This window comes from Pseudonaja textilis, chromosome 5 (genome assembly GCF_049901715.1).
Source record: "Pseudonaja textilis isolate UNSWEBS1 chromosome 5, rPseTex1.2, whole genome shotgun sequence".
NCBI classification, from domain to species: Eukaryota; Metazoa; Chordata; class Lepidosauria; order Squamata; family Elapidae; genus Pseudonaja; species Pseudonaja textilis.
The window spans coordinates 26,860,691-26,884,609 of record NC_141994.1 but is presented as its reverse complement, the minus strand read 5'-3'; the positions used below and the strand labels follow the sequence as shown (position 1 = coordinate 26,884,609).

General features: G+C 40.9%; 1 protein-coding gene across 7 annotated transcripts in view; it reads right to left on the bottom strand.

Moving 5' to 3' along the window:
- Positions 1-23,919, bottom strand: part of ITPR2 (inositol 1,4,5-trisphosphate receptor type 2) — a 138,157-nt gene that overhangs the window by 101,277 nt on the left and 12,961 nt on the right. For all 7 annotated transcript variants that reach the window (XM_087934350.1, XM_087934352.1, XM_087934356.1 and 4 more), the window contains exons 2-5: positions 11,773-11,843; positions 6,445-6,560; positions 3,723-3,809; positions 1,336-1,494 (exon numbers count right to left, since the gene is read on the bottom strand). In XM_087934350.1, coding sequence (XP_087790476.1) covers positions 1,336-1,494; positions 3,723-3,809; positions 6,445-6,560; positions 11,773-11,843 — 433 coding nt within the window. The remainder of the gene's footprint in view (positions 1-1,335; positions 1,495-3,722; positions 3,810-6,444; positions 6,561-11,772; positions 11,844-23,919) is intronic.

Sequence of the window (23,919 nt, the reverse complement as noted above, 5' to 3'; positions counted from 1 at the left end):
GGGAAGGAATGGGAGGAAGGAAGGAAAGAAGGAAGGAAGGTGAACAGGGAGGGGGAAGGAAGGAAGGAGAGAAAAGAATGGAGGGAGGAGAGAAAGGAAGGGGCAGAATACACATTCCTAAGAGGTCTGCAAAGGGCGTGCATGTGCACCATCGTGCCTACCATCCCTGTCCTATTATCCCCATTTATTCGCACCTATTTCCGATATTCATACTCATGTTTATACTTACACCTATTATCTTGTAAGCGATTGACAAATCAAATAAATAAAAATAAATAAATAAATAAATCTCAATCTGTCTTTAAAAAATATTGGATTTGGGATCCAACAGGGACCAGATTGGAGAAGTCCATCCTAGGAGGAATGGTTTTCTCGACGTAAAAGGTCTTGATCCTTGAACAAGCAAAAGGGAATTGGAGAAGATATTTGGGTGGGATCTGGATTTCTGTGTTTTGGGGGAGCATGGTCAGGAATTCAAAGGGAAGTCTGGGAGAAGAATTAGTCCACCAAACAAGCTCCATCTCAGTGTTCCAATGAAACTCCCCATTTCCATTCAGCACTCAGAAACAAAGACCATCCAAGTAAGAATTTTTGAAAGAAGTCATGTTGGCACATCTAGAAAAACCTGAATCCGAGGATTTCCCCTTCCGCAAGAGAAATTCAAAATCCATCCCCTGCACTCATCAGTCCATCACATGACCCAATCAAACATGGTCCATCTGGAGCCATCCCTCCAGACACTACAGGTGCAGGGTAACTTGTCCTTGACTTCTAAGAAAGAATGTTGTTGAGTCTACTCTTCTACTCAAAAAGCAAAACATTTCCCTCACAGGCTAACAAGTCCATCCAGCAAGGAGATGAATAGTTGTCTGCCACATCTATTTATCTCCACCCCCTGCCTTTTATCCCTAGAGCTAGGGTGGGGCTTTGCTAGCAGCGGTTGCTGTTCCGTCCCAAGGACCGGCCCATAGATTTCCACTGCTCTCCTCTCCTCTGCCTTCTGTGCTTCCACACGTCATGCACTGGAGACAGCTGTTCCTCCTCTTCCTCATCAGCCACCTCCAGGCCTAGGAGTGTTGACTCTCCATCTGAGAGATGATGGACAGCCCAAGCTCTGCCTCTCTCCCTCTCTCTCTCTCTCTCTCTGCCAGCTCCATTCCCTCTTCCCCCTGAGAGCTCTAAGGTTACCCTGATGCTGACCCTGACTCCCACGCCTCCTCCTCCTGATTTAGCTGCTGGAGGGGCCAGTAACCGACAGGCCACAACACAAATTTGCATGCATGACACCGGCAAAGCACATCAACATTCTAGCATCTTTGTATTCCGCTCACTTACGTTGTCCCCTTCGCTTCGCAGTTTCCAAAAAGGCTGGATGTAGAACCAAGAGCCTTCGTTCCCGGCCGTATCCAAAGAGACACGCATGGCGTTCTTTTCCAACAGGGCTGGCAATCTCTTATTGACGGTGAGATATTTGTTGCTCTTGATATGAAGCAGCTGTGCGGGAGGAAAATAAATAAGGTTCATGCATTCAGACTCAACCGTTTGGTTACGATTCGACCTAAATTATGTTCCTGCACTGCTAGAATGTGAGGAATGCTCTTGATTTTGGCTGTCTACTTTTGAAGGGAATGGGAACAAGAACTTGGCTAACCACAATACAAGGTGGCATAATTTAGCAGCTGAAGTGGCACAGTTAGAGTGTAGTATTGCAGGCAAACTCTTGACCACTGCCAGGAGTTCGATCCTGACTGGCTCAAGGTTGACTCATCCTTCTGTCCTCCCGAGGTCATCAAAATGAGGACCCAGATTGTTGGGGGACAAGAGGCTGACTCTGTAAACCACTTAGAGAGGGCTGGAAAGCACTGTGAAGCGGGATATAAATCTAAGTGCTATTGCTATTCCTTCCTTCCTTCCTTCCTTCCTTCCTTCCTTCCTTCCTTCCTTCCTTCCTTCCTTCCTTTCCTTCTGTGTTGGCACAGTGGTGAGAATGCACTATTACAGACTAACTCTACCCCCTGCCATCAGTTCGATCCTGACCAGCTCAAAGTTGACTCAGCCTTCCGTCCTTCCAAGGTCATTAAAATGAGGACCCAGATTAATGGTGGGGGGAGGCAGAGGCTGACTCTGTAAACTGCTTAGAGAGGGCTGGAAAGTACTGTGAAGTGGTATAGAAGTCTAAGGGCTCTTGCTCTTACTATATATTTACAGTTCTCACATTGCAAATGCTATCAACTTTCTACAACAGACTAATGGCTCAAATTATGAACCATAATTCACAAATTATGAATTATGAACCAACGATGCAATTATCTGGATAACGGCACCACACACACACGTTTGACATCGTATTGCTGTCATTGTGGCTTTTTCAGACAGCTTTGAGTCACTACATATACTCTGCAAAAGGGTCCCAACGGAAGGTGACTCAAACACCATTAAACCAAGTTGTTCAAGGTGGCCAATTGACTTCCTGTTTCAATTTCCTCATTTCATTTTCCTTGTCTATAAACCACCTACAAATTTGGAATTTTGGACTGTGCTTTTTTTTTTTTTTTTTGCAAAAGATTCCTCCTAACTTCTGTTTGAAGGGTAGCTGGGTTTTTTTTTTCTTTTTAAAGGAAAAAAGTTTTCTTTAATAGTTCTAAATTCCAAGGGTTGCATTCCAACCAGAGAGATCAAGCTTTAAACCACCATTGAATCACTGACTGGGTTACTGTAGGCCAGTGAACTCCGGAATGCTGTAGGCCAGTGAACTCCAGAATGCTGTGAGATAAATATGAGACATATCTATGGGCTGCACCCTGAACCTCTGGAGTAAATGTGGGATATATTTGCAATAAATATGGTACTAGATAGGCGTGGTGTTTTGCTAATCAAATTAAAGGACCCACCTCTGAGATACTTAGAGATTGTCATGCAAGAATAAGGAAAATACAGGTGGTTCTTGACTTACAACCAACAATTGAACTCAAAATTCCTGTCGCTAAGTCAGACAGTCATTAAATATGTTTTGCCCCATTTTATGATATTTCCCATCATCGTTACTAAGTGAATTGCCACAGTTCTTAAGTTAGTTGCCCGGTTATTAAGTGAATCTGGAATGAAGTGGAAGGGAAGGGAAGGAAGAGAAGAGAGGAGAGGAGAGGATAGAAGGAATAGGAATAGGAATAGAATAGGAAAGTGAAGTGAAGGGAAGGGAAGGGAAGGGAAGGGAAGGGAAGGGAAGAGAAGAGAAGAGAAGAGAAGAGAAGAGAAGAGAAGAGAAGAGAAGAGAAGAGAAGAGAAGGAGAAGAGAAGAGAAGAGAAGAGAAGAGAAGAGAAGAGAAGAGAAGAGAAGAGAAGAGAAGAGAAGAGAAAAGAAGAGATGGAATGGAATGGAATGGTGGAAGGAATCACCTCCAAGAATCATTGCTTCCTATGAGACATTGCTTCCCCCTTTCAAGGACAGATGTCCCAGTGTGGCTGGCTGGTTCCCATAACAAAACGAACAGAAGTGATTAGAGGACGCAATGGATTATGGGTGGCCTGTAAGGGAAACGGCCGGGGGAATTGGCTATGCTTGCTTTTGCACGGGAAACCCAGAGCTGGTTTTGCTTCTTTTCTGCCAACGCGGTTTATTCAATACAGTTTTATACCCCTGGTAAAATAATGTTTCTTTTTCTGGATTCACCAACTGGACAACCATGGACACCCAATCTCTTTGTGGCTTCCAAAAGACTCACCTGGATCACGTTGCTGTATTTCACAATCTCCCCCAGCAACTTCCGGTTCTCACATTCGTTCTGCTTCTGTTCCAGTTCAGCTGCATGCTGCAAGGGAATCGGTTGAGTTGAATTATTAACAGAATCACAGTGTTGGAAAGGCCCTTGGAGGTCTTCTAGTCCATCCCCCTGCTCAAGCCTATACCACTTCAGGCAAATGGCTGTCCAGTCTCTTCTTAAAAGCCTCCAATATTGGAGCACCCACAACTTCTGGTGGCCAGCTGTTCCACTTGTTAATTGTTCTCACTGTTAGGAAGCTTATCCTTAGTTTAAGAGCCACGGTTAGATTGCAGTACTGCAGGCTATTTTTGCTGATTGCTGGCTGCCTGCAATTTGGCAGTTCAAATCTCACCAGGCTCAAGGTTGACTCGGCCTTTAATACTTCCAAGGTGGGTAAAATTTCTTCCTCCCTTCCTCTCCCTCCCTCCCTCCCTCCCTCCCTCCCTTCCTTCCTTCCTTCCTTCCCTTCCTCCCTCCCTCCCTCCCTTCCTCTCTTATTCCCTTTCTCATTCTCCTTCCTGGTGGCACAGTGGTTAAAGTGCAGTATTACTGCCAGGAGTTCAAATCCCACCAGGCTCAAGGTTGACTCAGCCTTCTATCCTTCCAAGGTCAGTAAAATGAGCACCCAGATTGTTGGGGGCAATAGGCTGACTCTGTAAACTGCTTAGAGAGGACTGTGAAGCACTCCAAAATGGTATATAAGTCTAACTGTTATTGCTATTACTATTAGTTCTAGGTTGCTTGTCTCCTTGATGGGTTTTGAATCCCAAGCTTCAAGACTAGCCTCTAGATCAGCAATTCTCAATATGTGGTCTGGGGACCCCTGGTGATTCCCCATAGCCTTTCTGGGGGTCCACAAAATCAAATAAACAAACATTTGAACATGTCTCAGTTTTAACTTCTACTATGGTGCGTGTTGACTGATATATTTATAGGCCATGTCAAATGTTTCAACTTTCAACTTCCAAACATTAGGAATGCCCAAAAGCTGTGATAATCCTTGGGAATCGTAAAGATATTTCAGTTACTTTAACATAATTTAGATGTGCTTGGTAAGTTAAATAAAATATCATTTGAAATCAACATTGCCAATAAAGCAGCAATAAAGGATAATATTTGTAGCTCAGGCTAAAATGAGGGGTGCTTGGTACTCTCTGAGCTTGCTTATTTTCTTGTAGATGTTTCATTACCGAACTAGGTAACATCATCAGGGCTAGAAGGGAGGAGGATTTGCAGAGGAGGAGGAGAAAGAGGAAAAAGGAGGACTGTGGGGTTTCTGGTGTTCTCTGAGCTTGGTTGTTTCCTTACAGACCTTTCATTACTCTAACTAGCCTAGTTTAGCACTGATGATGTTACCTAGTTTGGGTAATGAAACTTCTGCAAGAAAATAAGCAAGCTCAGAGAACACCAATGACCCCATAGTCGTCCTCCTCCTCCTCTTCCTCCTCCTCCTCTTCCTCTCTATAACTCCCTCTCTCTTCTAACACTGATGAGGTTACCTAGTTAGGGTAATGAAACATCTGCAAGAAAACCACCAAGCTCAGAAAGCACCAAGGACCCCTTATGGCTCACAAGGTTTATGGAGCTAGAAATCCCAGGATCCAGAAAGCATTCTACTCTCTATGCCAATGTTCCTCAACCTTAGCTAAGATGTGTGGATTTCAACTCCCAGGATTCTTAAAGTGGCCAAGATTGAAAAACGTCTGTTCTCAAAACCACAAAAAAAATGTGACTCCGTTCCTTTTGGCTTGGTGGGACGTATGAACTCATCCAACTGTGGTTTCTGAACCAACCATCTTTTAGACAAAACAAGGTTTTGTGTGCTACAGAAAGACAGCCAGAGCATGGCAACTCTCACTTGTAATTTCCTTTTCTTTCTTTTTTTTAACAGTTTATTTATACATTTTCCTTAACGTACATGAATCTATCTTTATAAAAGTGAAATACCTCTTAGGCATCATCACAAAATCTCCAGAACTGTAAAGCCTATAAACTTGAAATTTGGAACTTAGGTTCCTCTTGGCTTCCAGATGCTCACTAAGAAAGGATTTTTTGAAATGACCATCACGGAAAATAGAGTATTTCCTTTATTATTTATTATTATTATTATTATTATTATTATTATTATTATTATTGTTAACAACACGTTCTGATGCTAAGGAGTTCTACTCCCCCTCCCCATCTGAAAATAAATCTGCTTCAAATGCAAAACACAAGCAGAGGAGAGACATTTCAGTTTCTCAGCACCAAGCAGCTTTTGTACATAACAGTTGAGCTAAGCCACGCCCAGGTTCCTTGCTGTCTCCTTCTAGCTCACACAGCAAATACTCTTTCAGTTTCCAAACAGCCCTCAACTCTCTCACACACTGACAGGACACTAGCTAGATGAATACCAATAGATGCTGCTGGTAGGCAGAGGAAGAATTCCCCCCCACCCCCGCTTATTTTCCTCCCCCAAAACTAAGCCCGACCACATAGTTTCATAGTGAAGTATCCAACTAGTTCTTTATAAACAGCCTAAGAAGATCCGTCATTGCAAAACGTGTGGGGCACAGCTAAAGCATAGATTAGGGGACTAACCATAACCTATATAGTGATTTTTTTTTAAAAAAAAAGACAACATCAGAAGTCATTGGAAGAAGAACATTAAAAAATTGAATTAGAGCTACAAAAAGATCCTTACTTGTAATTTCTTTAACAGGGCTGCTTCAGTATGGTTACCCTGTTTGGCTTGTTTGGCTTTCCAGTATTGTTTCTGTGCAGAATATCGATTCATGGGACATACTTTGAAAAGGCAATCTGAAAAGCAAAAGCACAAAATCAACATTGAAAGAAGGATCTTGTCTTCCTTTCGTTCACTTGCAAACGCTGGTGGGTGGGCGAGTTTTCGGGTATATCTGACGAGGCCAGAGGCGTGCATCCGATTCGGCTGAAATTTGCAGACCCCCTTGTCTGATATCCAATTTTATTCAAATATAAGATACAAAGAAAAAATAAATAGTAATGGAAAAGTAGGGTAAAGAAAAAGGGAAGAAGGGAAAATATCGAGTGAGAAGAGAAAAAGAAGAAAAAAAGGCATTGACTCCCAACTCTCTTCAACACAGTAAAAAGATAATAACGTTACAGCCTGAACTTTTTACTTTTATACAGTAGTGAATTCTAGCCATTTCTGTAATGCACCCACAACTTCTGGTGGCGAGCTGTTCCACTGGTTAAATGTCCTCATTGTCAGGAAGTTTCTCCTTAATTCCAGGTTGAAGTTTTCTCCTTAATTCCAGGTTGCTTCTCTCCTTGGTTAGTTTCCATCCCTTGTTTCTTGTCTTCCCTTCTGTTGCTTTGGAAAATAATAATTTGACCCCCTCTTCTTTGGGGCAGCCCCTCAAATACTGGAAAACTGCTATCCTGTCCCCCTTAGTCCTTCTTTTCTCTAGACTGGCCCAGTGGTTGGATTCAACATTTTTTACTACTGGTTCTGTGGGCGTGGCATCACTTGGTGGGCATGGCTTGGTGGGCATGGCTTGGTGGGCATGGCAGGGGAAGGATATACTGCAAAATCCCCCTGCAAAATCCAATGTTACTGGGAGCAAAGCGTGCATTCTTCTCAAAGCTTATTGGTGTTTTGGCTTCGTCCCAACTGTGGTTGCTGCATTATCTGGTAGAAGTCTGTAATTAATCATCCTTGCCTGCCGTAGTAATTCCTTCAGTGCGGTTTGTGTTGGGTTTTTTATTTCAAATTAAGTTTACTTTGGGTGCGGACTGCATTTACTCCCTCCATAAACTGTTTCCTTTAAGAGTTTGATATCCTAATGAGAATAATTGGACATTGGGGCCAAGTTGGAGGCATTAAAGAGACTTTCTTCTATTTTTGTGACTTGGTTATTTTTGTGTCACGCCCCGGGTCATCACACTCTGTTTATACAACCAGGGATTGTATTAGCTTTTTTGGCTGCTGCAGCACACAGCTGGCTCATATTTAAGAGATTGTCCCACTAGGATTCCAAGATCTCTTTTCACAATTGCTGTTTTTGAGCCAGGTTTCGCCTCATCTGTACTTGTGCCTTTGTTGTTGTTTTTCTCTGCCCAGTTTCCAACCCGGAGATCAGATTCAAATTGCCCGATAACAGATTCACAAATTTGAAATAGGAGAACCCTGGTGCATTTATTAAGTGAACAATTATTAGGAAGTTGGGCAGCAGGGCTAGGAGTCCGAGGCATATTTGTTTTTGTATTTCCTTCCCCCCCCCCCCGCAGTTTCCATGTCTTTCAAAAAACGGCTTCCCTAGTGAAAACCTCTAAAAACCCATGCAAATGACTTCCTGTTCTATACTCCACTGTTCCATTTGCACAATGAAGCACAGAAGGGCCATTCAAGAGAAAGGTTTTTTTTTTTTTTTGCAAACTGTTTTAACACCACGTCCAGAGCTAATTCTTCCTTCTCTCTCCTTCGTCTTTCTTTCTTTCTTTCTTTTTTGCAAAAAGGTCAACTTAGGTAGCCCAGCTCGGGTTGCAAAAACCCAGCAACGATTCCCAGTTGAATGTTTGTCTTTTTGCGAAGGAAAAATAAAAGTTCCCTGACAATTCACCACTTCAGTTGGGCGAAAAAATATTGCAGTCCAGATGCCATTCGTGTTGACCCAGTGAGTCCTCCACTTACAATGGTTCTGTCTGCTTTGGAAGCCATATTGAGACCAGATGCTCCCAGGCTGCCACATTTTTGAGCCTGGGAAAGTGGGAGAGGGGGAATTTCGTGGAGTGTGTTCTGACCCAAACCTTTTTCCAAGAAGACAAACAATAACCAAAGGGAACAGAAACCTTTTAATGAGTCTTACGAATCCCCGGTTAAAAGGCTGTTGCAAACTAATTAACTTTGATAAGCACGAGCCTCACCAAAACTGTACGAGATTGCCAAGAATCACAGATAAGAAATATTTCACAACACAAGAGTCTTCAAATACCAACTTAAGATACTGGAATGTCCACGAGGCTGTAGTTTCAAAACGTCTTTGCTTCCTGCAAAGAACGTCCAATTCAAAGCTGGCTTTTATCTTCTTGAAGGAGGGGCCATTACCTTGAAGCCTTACTCCTGAGTCACCTGTGCTGTTGCAGCTGCTCTTTCCTGCGAGCAATCCTATGCGCATGCGCACTTGGCACAGGCTCCTCAGGAACCTCCTCATCGCTGCTGTCGGCCCCCACAATCTATGAAGGCAGCAGTCCACTCCCTAATGGTCCTGGCCCTCATCTGAGTCCTCGCTCTCCTCAGCCATCCGCACCTGCTGCTGGCTAACCACAACAGAGTGTATGTAGTTAGACGTAATAACATTCTTTTTCTAATTCAAGGTTATGTTATTTTGCGCATAAGTGAGCGGACGTCTCAAGTTGGGAGGGATGGTGATTGGGGCCTGTGATGCAATGGGGGGTGCAGGGGGTGGATTTGTAGTTTTTTTTTAACTTATTGCAAGGAAGCCCAGAACTTTCCAATTAGGGATTCCCCAGTTGTGCTAGTTTACTATACAAAATAAAAAGAACTTTTGAGAAGATGTCTGTCTCAGAGTTAGAGATTAGAGTGGAGTTTTTCTGGAACGCTGACATGTTCATTTCATGACTGTCCAAAGTTACAATGGAGCTGGAAAAAGGGAATTGGGACCGTTTTTCACACTTAACGACCGCTGCAGTTCTCCCCACAATCACATGATCAAAAATGCTTGGCGCGTGGTTCATATTACGACAGTCGCTGTGTCCAGGGGTCATGTGATTCCCTTTTGCGACCTTCCAACAAGCAAAGCCATCAGGGAATCCAGATTCACTTAACAACCAGGTGGCTAATTTAATAACTGCATTGGTTCACTTAAAAACAGCGACAAGAAAGGTCGTAAAATAGGGAAAACTCACCAAACAAATGTTTCACTGTTATAACTTTGAAGTCCCTTAAATAAACTGTTGTAACTCGAGAACTAGCTGTATTTTAGCTTCATTCTGTATTTTTACTTTGTAAATAAATGTATTTTATTTATTTGTCAATAAATAAACTTTGTAAATAAATGAATTAAAAATTACAAAAAAAAAGGGAATTAAGAAGCAGGTGAATTTTTTTTATTTATTTTTTTAAATTTTCTATTACAAAATGACCATCTTTCAATTCAACGGTGTGTTAACTGTGTACATATCTCTTGTGCACATCTTCATATTTAATATAAATTTCATGCTATAATATATACCATTAAAGTTACATTCATATTAAAAGTTTCATCCTTGTTTTTCTTATAATTATAGTATTCTCATTACCTCTTATCTTATAATCATTCAATTTCTTTGTTTTCCAACCATTTATAAAATACATACCATATCATATAATATTCTGTATCTTCTTTAATTTCCAATGTTAATCTATTCATTTCTGCACATTCAAATATTTTCATAATTACCTCTTCTTCTGCAGGAATCTTATTATTCTTCCAGTTTTGAGCAAATATAATTCTAGCTGTTGTTAAGATATGAATAATTGATTATTATTTTTTTGAAGGATGGAGGAACATCTACCAGCCATCCACACTTCTCTGGTTCAAAATAATTCCTTCCTGTCTTTTCTTGTTCTTTAGCAACAGGGGCTAAAGACAAACTTGGTTTCTTTCCTGATTTTCTCTTCTTCACCAGTTTGCAAAGTTTGCAAATCAACTGTTGTGACACAAGAACTAGCTGTATTTTAGCTTCATTTTGTATTTTAACTTTGTAAATAAATGTATTTTAACTTTGTAAATACGTGTATTTTATTTATTTGTCAATAAATAAACTTTGTAAATAAATGAATTAAAAATTACCCAAAAAATGGGGAGTTAAGAAGCAGGGGAATTTTTTTAAGGACAGAGAAACATCTAGCAACCATTCATGCCTGTCTTGCTCAAAACAATTCCTTCCTGTCTCTCCTTGTTCTTTAGCAACAGGGGCTAAAGCCAAACTTAGTTTCTAACTTGGTTTCTTTTTCTCTCTCTCTACTTCACTGGTTTGCATATCAGTGAGGCCAAAAAAAGAAAAAATTGGTTTCAGACCCACAACATAGATTGTGGTTTCATCCTGCCCATCACACACACAACTTCCTTTATTCTATTAATCTGTTGAACCCTGGATAAAAACTTACAAAGTCAAAATCAGGTGAGCTGTGCAGCTGACACCTGCCCTATTGTTCCAATTTGCTCCGTGTAAATAAGGTGTTTGTACAATGGGTTCATTGTTCCTGTTTGGTTAACTTTAAAATAAAGTAAGAAGGGAAGTGTTACGAAGAGAGGTTCTTGATTAAAGAGCACGGGGATAGAATTAGAGGATTTTTTTTTTCCTAGAAGAAAAATTGGGGGAAGAAGAATAAGGAAATAAAAAGCAGAAAACAATGACCCTGTTCACAAAAGAAGACTTGTTACATCAGGAAATTTCAAAAAACCCCACCAATAATATCTTAATATACTTTGAGCATGGATTTTGGGGACGGGAAAGAGGAAATCTGAAATGGAGAAGAACAGAGGTTGAAATATTGAAACCACAAAATAAGAAGGATGTGCAAAAGTAGAATAGAATAGAATAGAACAGAATGGAATGGAATGAAAGAGTCGGAAGGGACCTTGGAGGTCATCTAGTCCAACCCCCTGCTGAGGCAGGAAACCCTATACCATTTCAGACAAGTGGTTGTCCAATCTCTTCTTAATGTTATTTTGAGAGGGGGGGGAGACAAAATGCTAAAAAAAATAATAATCTGACAATTGCTACAGTTGGTTGTTATTTACAATGTGCTTTTCATGTTTTTCGTGCTGCTAGAAATTCTGTTTATCCATAGTACTGGCAGAGCAAACAAAGGGCACAGTCACCATGTGCTTTACTGTTTAACTGGAACAGGAAACAGGAAAATTCTACTTAAGTATGTGCCACAGATCCAAACTTGTAAACACTGCCATCTACTGGCTGAATACTACTGTAGTTGTTGCATAGAAATACATCCCAATAATGAATTCCAACAAGTGCTTCTTACCTCGGAATTTTTTGGGAGGATTGCAAAGATCACCTGCTTCCGGATGAACCACACACCTGTCATCCACGAGCCTAGAAGAAAAGAAGTCAAAAGGCTTTATCATGACTTTTACATTTATGGACCAAAGTGAAGTCTCCAAAGATATGACTTTGGTTCTTTGGACTTTGCCTAACCGCAAACACTACCCAAAATATAGATCCTCGTGTGAAAAATGCAGCAGTGTCCAGTTTTGTCACAAAACTGTAGATCAAATTGTTTTACAACTGCAACAGCAGTGATTCACTTAACAATGGTGGCAAGAAAGGTCATAAAATGGAACAGAACTCCCTTAACACTGAGAAAAACAAAAATATGGAGCTCAACTGGGGCCATAATTCAAGGATTACCTATGTATAGATGTAATTGTTGGCGAGGCAATTCGACACTACCAAGCAGAGTGGGGAGAATAGCAGTATAACAGAGATGGAAGGGACCCTGGAGGTCTTCTAGTCCAGCGGTCACCAACTGGTGGGCCACGGCCCATTGGTGGTCTGTGAGAAAATTTTGGTGGTCTGCAGAGAAATGCCACCCCCAGAGCACACTCACAAAGTAATTAATTCAGGCTGCGTAGAAGCACAAGGCTGTGCCGCCCACATGGCCTGCGGGAACCCTCGCCGCCTACTCATTCCTTACCTGGCAAACTTGCCTGTTAAGTTGCTATTTTTCCTTTTTTTTTTTTTCGACCATCATCTGTTCTGCTGTGCTGGGAGATTTAGATTAGCTAGAAAGCAGGAAATCATTGGATTTCTTGCATTCTAGCTAATCTTTAGATCTTCGGTTCTGCTTTTAAGCAGAGCTGAACCTTCCTTAGGACTGAAGCTTCTATTATTCAGTTGCAGACTCAGATAGCCGATGACAGAAACACAGATCTCTGAGTGAATCTGTGATTGTGTGAGCAACTCAATCTGCCTGCCTGCTTTGCCTGATTTTGGCTAAAAGTTGCTCTCTTTTTTATAAAAAAAATCAATATCTACATACATGGTATGTTGTGAGTTAATTTTATAAGTTTGCTTGCAAGCAAATTTTATGTGACAGTCTCAGATAACTGATGGCAGAAACACAGATCTCTGAGTGAATCTGTGATTCTGTGAGCAACTGAATCTGCCTGCCTGCTTTGCCTGATTTGGGTAAAAGTTGCTCTTTTTTAAATAAAAAATTCAAAATCTACATAAATATTTATAATATTTACATACAAGCCATGCCCAGCCAGTCATATGACCACCAAGCCACACCCACAAATTAGGCCACACCCAAGAACCGGTTGTTAAGAAATTTGAATCCCACCCCTGCCTGTGTGTGTGTGTGTGTGTGTGTGTGTGTAAGAGAGAGGTGGGGTTAGTTCAGATCTCTTTCTCTTTCTCTCTCTCTCTCTTTCTCTCCCACCAAAGTCAGCAACCCACCATCAGTCAAAATTCATATTAGTGGTCCCCGGGATTTAAAATTGAGTTTGGTGATCCCTGAGATCCAAAAGGTTGCCGACCCCTGTTCTAGTCCAACCCCCTGTTCCAAGCCACTATTGTCACCGTTGTCACTTTTCTGATCACTGCCAAGACATTTTTAAACAAATCCAACTAATAAATAGAAATTCCATGAACTGAAATAAGGAAGAAGTAAGAATTTGTGTATACAGCATCCACTTTAAGTGGAAAAGCATGCAAGCCATCCCTTTCCACTGGCACTTCATTCCTTCAGGGCCTTGAAATCTCCTTTATAAACAACTGGCAAACACAACAAACTAGTTGTCATTCAGGCACCATCCTCATGTGAATGACCTCCCTGTTTCCTAAAAAAACTTTGCATTTTTGCTCCGTCTCTTACAAGGTTTCCTTTCATTGTGCGTGGAGAAATTCCCCACTTCCTCCCTACTCCGTACACCCTTGAAACTTTGCACGGAGTGATTGCCAGTTTCTGTGCATTTACTGCAGCTCGCAGGAAGCGATAAGCAGAAAATGCACACCCAGCCAAGAGGAGGACTTGCTTGAGTTTTGGGTCAAGATGCTGCAGTGGAGGGTTTGTTCTCCTTGCCACTTGAATTCAGCAGGGGATAGGCAGGAGGAGGGGAAATAGAGACCACTGAAGAGCCAAACATCCAGCGTCTGCGTGCCATCCACAGGATAAGCAACCAACAGGGTTGCAAAACTGTCTGCCTTTACAACAGCTCCTTGAACCCACTACCAACGGCAGTAATTTGACCCTGGTCTGTTTTTATTTTTTTTAATGTGCTTCTCATTGTAATTCTGGTCTGTGATTGTAAGAAGCATTCTATTCTATTTATTTTATTCTATTCTGTATTCTATTCCATTCCACTCTTCTACTCCACTCTACTTTACTCTTGAGGGTTATTCTAGCCTGAAATATTCAGTTTCTTAATTGAGGGGAATCCCCACAATTTGTGCCTCCCCCTCTTCTGTGACAAAACTCAGAAAAAATAGGAAATGCTATTTTTGCTCAGAATTTTCCTCTATGCAACTGAAACCCTCCCACGTACCAGTTGGTTTGTGCATGCAGGGAAATGTCTCCTGGCATTTTAAAAGTTCACTGAAAATAATAATAATAAAGAGGAGGAGGAGGGGGGGGGAGAGGGAGAAGGAGAGGGAGAAGGTGAGGAGAGGGAGGAGGAGGAGAAAGAGAGGGAGAGGGAGGAGGAAAGAGGAGGAGAAGGAGTGGAAAGAGGAGAAGGTGGAGGTGGAGGATAACAGATAATAATAGATAATCAGAGTTGGAAGGGACCTTTTAGGTCATTTAGTCCAACCCCCTGCCCAAGCAGGAGACCCTACACCATTTCTGACAAATGGCAGTCCAATCTCTTCTTGAAAGTCTCAAGTGATGGCACTCCCACAACTTCCGAGGGCAACTTCTGTTCCATTGGTTGATTGTTCTCACTGTCAGAAAGTTTCTCCTTATTTCCAGGGTGAATCTCTCCTTGTTCAGTTTCCATCCGTTGTTCCTTGTCTGGCCTTCAGATGCTCTTAAACCTTTCCTCTCTGTGGCAGCCTCTCAAATATTGGAAGATGCTATCATGTCTCCCCTGGTCCTTCTCTTTACTAGACTAGCCAAGCCCAGTTCCTGTAACCGTTCTTCATATGTTTTAGTCTCCAGTCCCTTAATCATCCTGGTTGTTCTTCTCTGCACTTTTTCTAGAGTCTCAGCATCTTTTTAAGAGTCTGGTGACCAAAACTGGATGCAGTACTCTAGGTGTGGTCTTACTAAGGCTTTATAGAGTGGTATTAGTACCTCACTTGATCTTGATTGTATCCCTCTGTTACTGCAATTTAGGATTGCATTGGCTTATTTGGCTGCTGCTGCATACATCTGGCTCCTATTTAGCTGGTTGTCCACTAAGACTCCAAAATCCCTCTCCCAGTTCCTGCTATTGAGCCTGGTTTCACCCAGTCTGTATGTGTTCTTTGGGTTTTTCTGGCCTAAGTGTAGGACTTTCCTTTTCTCTACATTGAATTTCATTTTGTTAGATGTCGCCCAGTGTTCTAGTCTGTCAAGATCCATCTGAATCTTGAGCCTATCTTCTTGGGTGTTAGGAGGAAAAGGAGAGGAATGAGGAGAGGAAAGAGGAGGAGGAGCCCGACACGCCTGTAATTACAAAAATTATTACAGGAAAGAGTTGTCATTCAGATAACAAGTTCTGGCAATGGCTAAGACCAGGAAAGTTGAAGAAAGAGATGGAGGGACTAATTCTGGATGCATAAGAACAAATATGTGAAAACCCAGAATTGAGAAGACAGTAAAAGGCAGCAAAGAAGCTGAAGAAACAGTGGACCACGTGGTTAGCTGCTGCAAGAAGATCACATTGGCTGACTACAAACAACAGCATGACAAAGTAGCAACAAGGATGCATTGGACGATCTGCAAGAAATCCCTTTTGCCTGCAAGCAAGAACTGGTGGGACCACAAAATAGAAAATGAAGAAGCTAACGTGGTCTGGGACATTAGAAACAGACAAAGCACCTGCCACACAGCACCCCAGATTTAACAACTGTTGAGAAGGAAAACACTCAAAAAAAGTCTAGATCCTGGATGTGGCAGTACCTGGAGACAACAGAAGAGAAAGAACTGGAGAAAATGGCAAAAGATGAAGACTTGCAGATAGAAATAGAACGACCGTGGCAGAAGAAAGCAAGGATCATAACAACAGCCATACCCTTCTTGGGTGTAATGCCAAAACATCTATAGCACCATTTGAACATTGGACAACTTGCCTCCAGAAATTGTGAATGCTCCAATAATGGAAGTTTTCAAGAAGAGATTGGACAACTATTTGTCTGAAATGGTATAGGGTTTCTTGGCTGGACTAGAAGACCTCCAAGGTCTCCCTTCTGTTATTCTAGTCTGTTCTGTTCCATATTTTCTATTCTATTCTATTCCATATTTTCTATTCTATTCCATATTTTCTATTCCATTCCATTCTATTCTATTCCATATTTTCTATTCTATTCTATTCCATATTTTTTTTCTATTCTATTCTATTATCTAATTCTAATTCTAAATCTATTCTATTCTAATTCTAATTATTAAGGGTAAATACTCCAAAAAGGTTAAATATTTGATTATGCATATTATTATGGCAGCAAGAATTGCACTAGCACAAGCTTGGAAAATGTCTACCATACCATCAGACTGGTAGAAAATGTCTACCATACCATAATCATCCAAAAAAATTTCAAATGCGCAGAAATGGATAGACTCACTATAGAATTGAATAACAAGGAAGACTTGGAATATCATGCAACTTGGAACAATTGGTATCAATGGATAGACAGTAGAAGTACGAAAGATATAGGTTAAAAATAAACTATAAGCTTTGTATACCCACATGATTAATGAGAACCATGAATATTTGGAATGTATGAATATAGCCAAGATTTCTTGTTTTTCTTTTGATAGACATATTTGTATTTTAATGTTTTAATTTCAATAAATACTTTTTGAAAATTAAAAAAATAATAATTCTAATTCTATTCTACTTCTGTCATCAGCATTGACAAAATCACTATCAGTCAATTGCAAAAGGCAGCTTTCCTTTGAACAGCTGACATTCCTTGGGCAATATCTTTTAACACCATCAAAGAACAACATCTGCCTATATCCCAGGTCTTTGGAAATGTATCAAGAGGTAGACAGAAATGCCAAATCTGATCTATTGTGCGACCAATCAGAAATAATAAACTAAAATAACTCTTCTGAAGTACAACTCTGTGTTCTGATTATGAAACTTGGTTTTGTTTTTTTGTTAAGGAATGGAAAACTGCCTAGTTTTGATCAACTCTCTCTGAAAACAAGGAACTTAGCTGTTAAGTTAAAATTCAGCTGCTTTGCAGTCAGAAAGCATTGTCAGCAAACATATTTGCTTAGCAATGAGGGGAAACTGAGTATTTTTCCTGTTTTACTTTTCTTCAGATTTTTACACACAGAGATACTTTTTTGAATTAATAGTTTCAATTATTCCATCAAGCTGAGCAATCCAATATCTATTATTATATCTATCTATCTATCTAAAAGCGAAATACCCCTCACACATCATCACAAAATCTCCAGAACTGTAAAGCCTACAAACTTGAAATTGGGCCCATATATTCCTCTTGGCTTCTAGGGGCTCACTAAGAAAGGATTCTTTGAAATGACCGTCAGAGCATTAGTATTTCCTGTACTACTACTACTACTACTACTACTACTACTACTACTACTATTATTATTATTATTATTATTATTATTATTATTATTATTATTATTATTATTATTATTATTATCTGATGCTAAGGAGTTCTACTCCCCCTCCCCACCTGGAAAGAAATCTGCTCCAAATGCAAAACACAAGCAGAGGAGGGGAGTTTCAGTTTCAGTTTTAGTTTCAGTTTCACAGCACCGAGCAGCTTTAGTACAGAACAGTTGAGCTAAGCCACACCCAGGCTCCTTGCTGTCTCCTTGCTCACACAGAAAATACTGTTTCAGTTTCCAAACAGCCCTCAACTCTCACACACTGACAGGATGTTAGCCAGAAAAATACCGATGGCAGAATTTTTTTTTACTTATTTTCCTCCCCCAAAACTAAGCCCAACCACCTAGTTTCATAGTGAAGCACCGTTATAGTAGAACTATAATAGAGCAACAAACTCCTTATTCCCTTACAATGAAATGTCTACAAGTAAACAGCCAAGCTCAAGAAAACACCAAGGGCTCCACAATCAGACATCAATATCAATGTAAATAAACGATTTTAGCTGAAAATCCTGAGAATTTATTCCTATAAATAAAACATGGAGGAACCCAAACACTCCCAGGCAAAGCGTATTTCCAGAGATTTTCACAGACCATCAAACTTACTAGGGACACTGGGAAAAGTTTTCTGAAAAGTATGAAAATACCAGATTCATAGTCCTATGGGCAATCCTAAGCTTACGACCACAACTGAGCCTAGAACTTATGTTGCTGTGGGACTTTATTTAGTCCAATCGATCCGAAGCACCAGGTACAAAACCCGAATAAGCTATTTTAAGCATTCGTAAATTATGAAGAGTTTTAATTAACTGCACCCAACGTGTTTTAACCAGCACATCCCTGCAGGGGAAAAAAATAAATACATGCTCATTTAATTATTTCAAATTAAGTCATTTCGGAGGGACAATCTCATATATATCATCTCCCAATTATTCCTGGCAGTTGTTCACAATAACTGGATTTGATTTATGTCTGGTCTTGCCAAAAGCACAAGAGCCGAGATGCCTTTATTATTATTATTATTATTAATGTGTCTGTCTTGGCAGTGTGCTTAGCAACCTTAAAACAAAATAGAAAAAGTCTGAACTGTGACTGGTTACAAAATTCAACTTTCCATGTCCCCAAAATTTATTCTGCCATACAGGTAATCCTCGATTTACAACAGTTTGTTTAGCTATTTTTCACATTTAGGACCGTTCTCAACATCCCCTGCGGTCACATCAAAATTTGGACGTTTGGCAAATGGACCCATATTTAAGATGGCTGCAGTGCCCCCGGGAGTCACGTTAGAGGTGGTATTCAGCTGGTTCTGACTGATTCTGGCGAACCGGTAGCGGAAATTTTGAGTAGTTTGGAGAACTGTCAAATAACATCTCTGACTGGCCCTGTCCCATCTATTCTCCGCCTCCCAAGTCCCAGCTGATTGGCTGGGTCTCCTTTGGTTGCCCTGCACAAGAGAACGGAGCTGGAAAGCAGGTCAGCGGGGTGTGAAGGGAATGGAGATTTAGCAGTAACCTTCCCCTACCATGCCCACCAAGCCATTCCCAGCCCACCAAGCCACGCCCACAGAACCGGTAGTAAAATAATTTGAATCCCACCACTGGGTCATGTGATTCCCTTCTGCGAGCAAAATCAATTGGGAAAGCTGGATTCACTTAATGACTGTGTGACTCAATGAACAACGACAGCAATTCACTGAGCTGGGTAAGAAAGGTCATAAAACAGGGCAAAATATACTGAACAACTGTCTCATTTAACAACAGAAATTTTGAGCTCAACTGCGGTCATAACTCAAGGACTACCCATATATAAATACTATGTGAAGTTCTTGTACTTTTTAAAAAAAATGATTCTGGGGGGAAAAAAACCAGATTGACCTAGGAAATGGCATTAAATGTGGCAATATACAGTAATGTGAAAATATTAGATATGTGAAAATTGAATACTTTTAATAAGATACTTTGGTTGTATTTACTGAACAGTAATACCAAAATACACAGGGTGGTTGGGAGGGGAGAGAAATACTTGTAAAATTAATTCTGTACATGTCTTTTATTGTGCAAGCATTCTTGCATGGAGTCCTATCATACGCAACCCAAACAATATTTATTATAGCTGATGAGGTGGAAATTAATACAGATAATTGAGTTTGGTCTAGAGCCAGGCTAGAAAACAAGACACAGTGAGTTCTAATCTTCCCTTAGGCATGAAAGCCAGCTGGGTGGATTTGGACCAATCACAAGGAGCTGTGAATTCTAGTCCTCCCCTAGGCAGGCAGGTCAGTTCAGTGACCTTGGGCCAATCAGCAGGAGACTGGAAATTCTAGTCCCGCTTAAGCATGAAAGCCAGCTGAATGATCTTGGGCCAATCACCAGGAGACTGAGAATTCTAGCCCCATCTTAGGGATGAATGTGTGGCCTTAGGCCATCAGTTTTTGACCACAAGCCACTTGTCCAATTCCTGTTGCCACCAAGGAATCAACACTCACCGATCCACAAAAGTATACCCTATACTTCAAGAAAAATGCTCCGAAGAAGGAAATTAATCGGAAACTGGAATATAGGCCAGTTATTTATCTCACTGATATAAATATAAATCCCGATCTTCCTGAATCGAAAATAAAATATTGAGACTGAAATATTGAAATTCCCTACAGAACAAATTGTAAGAACTGGGCCCAATCTTATCCTAGGAGACATACCAACATAAAAATTAGGATTAAGGTGAAAGATTGTTAAAATGGATCCGTTTTCCCTTTAAAATATGAAATACAAGCATTTATAGTAGTGCATTCTTAAGAATAGGATTACATCCAATTTAAGCTGTCCAGTATCTACCGGGTTTTTTTTTTTATCTCACTGATACTGTCTTTCCTATCTACACACCCATCAAAACAGTGCGCATATTCTGGTTGTTCTCCTAGTAGGCACTGTGTAGTTGCTCTTGCCTGGGGTATACATATTTCTCCTGTCCCCCAAAGCCAGTTTTGCAGGTTTTTCACTACGCTTTCAGCAAAACCCACAACCGGCTAATAACCCACGTTTTTCCAAGCCCAGAAATATTTGGGCCCGCTACTAAGCACCCAGAAACAGGTATTATTTGGACGACAAACAGCAAACTAAACGTTGCTTAAATACATCCACACCATCAATCTTCCATTAAGCAAGAGACACAACCACGGATTGACACCCATTGCCAGGCGCTGCTCCCTCCAAAATCTTTGGGGCTTTGGGGCTGTTTGTTGCAACCTTATCCAGATAAATGCTTTTGTCTGCTGTTCCTTTCTTTCTTGGACTCATTTCCCAACCTAAAATTTAATGGGTGCATAAACATTTAAAAACACTGCCAAAGAAAACGATCGTAAAAAAGGAGGTTTTAAATCTGACTTACTACAATCTTAAAATTTCTCTCTCTCTCTCTCTCTCTCCCTCTCTCCCTCCATCTCTCCCCCCTCTCTCTCTTACACACACACACAATATCATGGCACAGAGCATCTAACATCACATCTATCACCTTATAATCTTCTGACAGCCTTTTGATATTTTCTGACAAGCCCAGGCCTTGGGGAAACCAGATACAACCATAATTGTATTACAACCGTAATACAACAACCGTATTACTAATTTAACAACTGCAGTGGTTCACTTAACAACCAGGGCAAGAGAAAATGGAGGAAAACTCCCCTAACATATGTCTCACTTAGCAACAGAAATTTGGAGCCCAGTTGTGGGTTGTTAAGTCGAGGCCTACCTACATTTTGTTAGCAGCCCATTTTTAAAAATCATTTAGGTTTCATTTCAATATCACGTTCCCAAAAGTAAGAATTGTCCAGCAGTCTACTCTGTCTACTCTGTTCTCCGTCCCTGGAAGTTTTAAGAAAGAGGTTGGACAGCTGCCTGACTGGGAGGGTTTTTTAAATTATTTTGTGGCACATTATAGAGGGTTGAACCTGAAAAGCGTTGCGATACCTTCCAATTGTACGATTCTATTGCTCTGGGATTATTAAGCCCCAGAATTCCAAGATCACACAAAGGCAAGACCTTCACAATCCCCTTCTTCGATTTGCATTGGGCACCAAACTTGGAGAACTGTGTTTTATTAATAACATTACAGAATACACGACATATATTACATAACAATTTAACCGCATTAGCTGGAGCAGAAGGAACTAATTCTAAGCCCACCATTCTTGAAAACACAAGAGGATTAGCGGAGAACAATGAAGCATTGCAACTTCCATCCTGGCCAGATTTACTGAGACGACCATTATAGTGTCTACAAGGTTTAGTTCCAGGTAAAAATGTGTGTGTGTGTGAGTGAGTGCGCGCGCACGTGCTCATTGGCTGCTCATTTATGTCTCCTTTACAGAACTGCAAGCTCTCAGCTTTGTTTAAGCAACAATTAACTTTTGGCAGCTTCTAATAAACAGAATGAAGGCTCCAAAATTGCTCGGAGAACAAGGAGACCCAACTCTTAAAATACGACCAAAAGTTTCAGGATGTCAGCTTCACAGTCTTGACAACGACGAATTAAAATGTCAGGGTGAAGGCACAGAAACAAGCTGGGATGCTTGTTGAATCTTGGTTGTTCAGTCGGGAAGAGAAAGGAAACATTCTAGAAGGTCCAAATAATCCAGGGGTGGGCCGCTACCAGTTCGCCCTGGTTTGGACGAACCGGTAGCTAATTTTATCATTTTTAATTACTGGTTCAGCAAACCAGTAAATCCCACCCCTGGCTGGGCCTGACCACCCCACCCCACCCCTCCCAAGAGTCCCCACCTGGCCCATTTTGGATGCCAGGTAAGTACAGGGCCCATGTGGAGGCTCGGGGAGGCTGGAAACAGGCAGTTTTCACCCTCCCAGAGGCTTGACGAAAACTTCCGGAGCCCCGTGAGGGCAAAAACATCCCCCCCACACACCATGGTGCGGGAGGCCAATTAGGCCACGCCCACTATGGCCATGCCCACCCAGCAACTGGGACAGAGAACCCGTTGCTGAAATTGTTGAAGCCCATCCCCGAAATAATCCCTATTTCAATCGTTTTATGGAGGTAGATCAAAAGTCTGTCCAACAACTCAGACAATGAACATAATCATCAAATAGGATTCTCAGGGTTGGGCTAACCAACATCCACAATGACTTCTTTCTCAGCTGCTGTGTATTTTAAATATTTGTACTGATAATGGAAATTTGTTTTTTTAAACTCACTTTAAGGTTGCTTACTGAGATGGAGGAACGGATTAATCAAGTCAGAAAGGGAAGTGTGTATAACACAGAAACAGTCTGCCAAATTTGAGCAGGCCCAAAGTTTCCTCCAGCTAGCACGACTGTACAATATTTTAATATTTCGTGTAGATTTCTGAGCGTTGAGTGTCTTAAAGGAGAATTATTTTCTCTTCCATAGAACAACTGAAGGAATTGACATGTAGACATCGTACTAATTCAGAGCTATGAAGGGTTCAACTCAGCTGGACATGTAAAATTGATTTGATAACAGCTGCCATGTATTTGACTTTGGAACTGAAGGTTTAAATAAATAATTCCATTCTAGGAACTTCGATGGTAAAATTTTACGCCTGGCAACAATTCATGTCCTTGGCCCTTTGGCTACAGTCAGGTGTTCACCTTTTAAATAAACAGAAATAAATAAAAGAGTAACACCATGGTACCTATATATAACATCCCAGATGGACACAGCAATTTCTAACTTGACAGTCTGTAAGCACCTACACAACAATACTATCAAGTGTGTGTCTTCTGATCCGTAGAAAGGCGTCCTGTTTAATTGTGTGCCGTTCAGAAGGTATGTCAATTTGTTTAGTAAGGGATTTCTTGAAACATGCTGTTTTACCAAAGGTGATTCAATGTTTTCATACAACAGTTTAAATATGGACAAGCAGCCTGAAAGGAAGCGTTAACTTAAATTTTGAAGCAGGTTTCTGGTCATATCAGGTTGCACTTGTTGTGAACTCAGTCACTCTATCTTCCCAGTGTGTTTATTCACAGCTATCTGAATTATAATTAACCCCAAATAAACCCCTCTGCAGCATCCTCATTACGTGATGAACTGTAAATTAGGCAACCAGATTTGGGGATTGTTGTAGTGTACAGACTGAACTCATGTGGTTTATATATGATTTGGTGTCATGCAAACCCTCAAAATTGCATCAGATGGGTACGGTAAAGCCCCACCTCATGTCAATGACAAGCCCAACTTTCATTTCATCCCACTCAATGGGATTTTTTGGGGTGGTGATGATGTTTGGTTTGGTTTGCTAACCATGATCCGAGTTAAACAAACCTTCTGTTCTTTCAACTTCGAAAGGGCGACGATTCCCAAAATAAAATGTAGCATGCAGGAAAATGAGTGCTGAGAGCA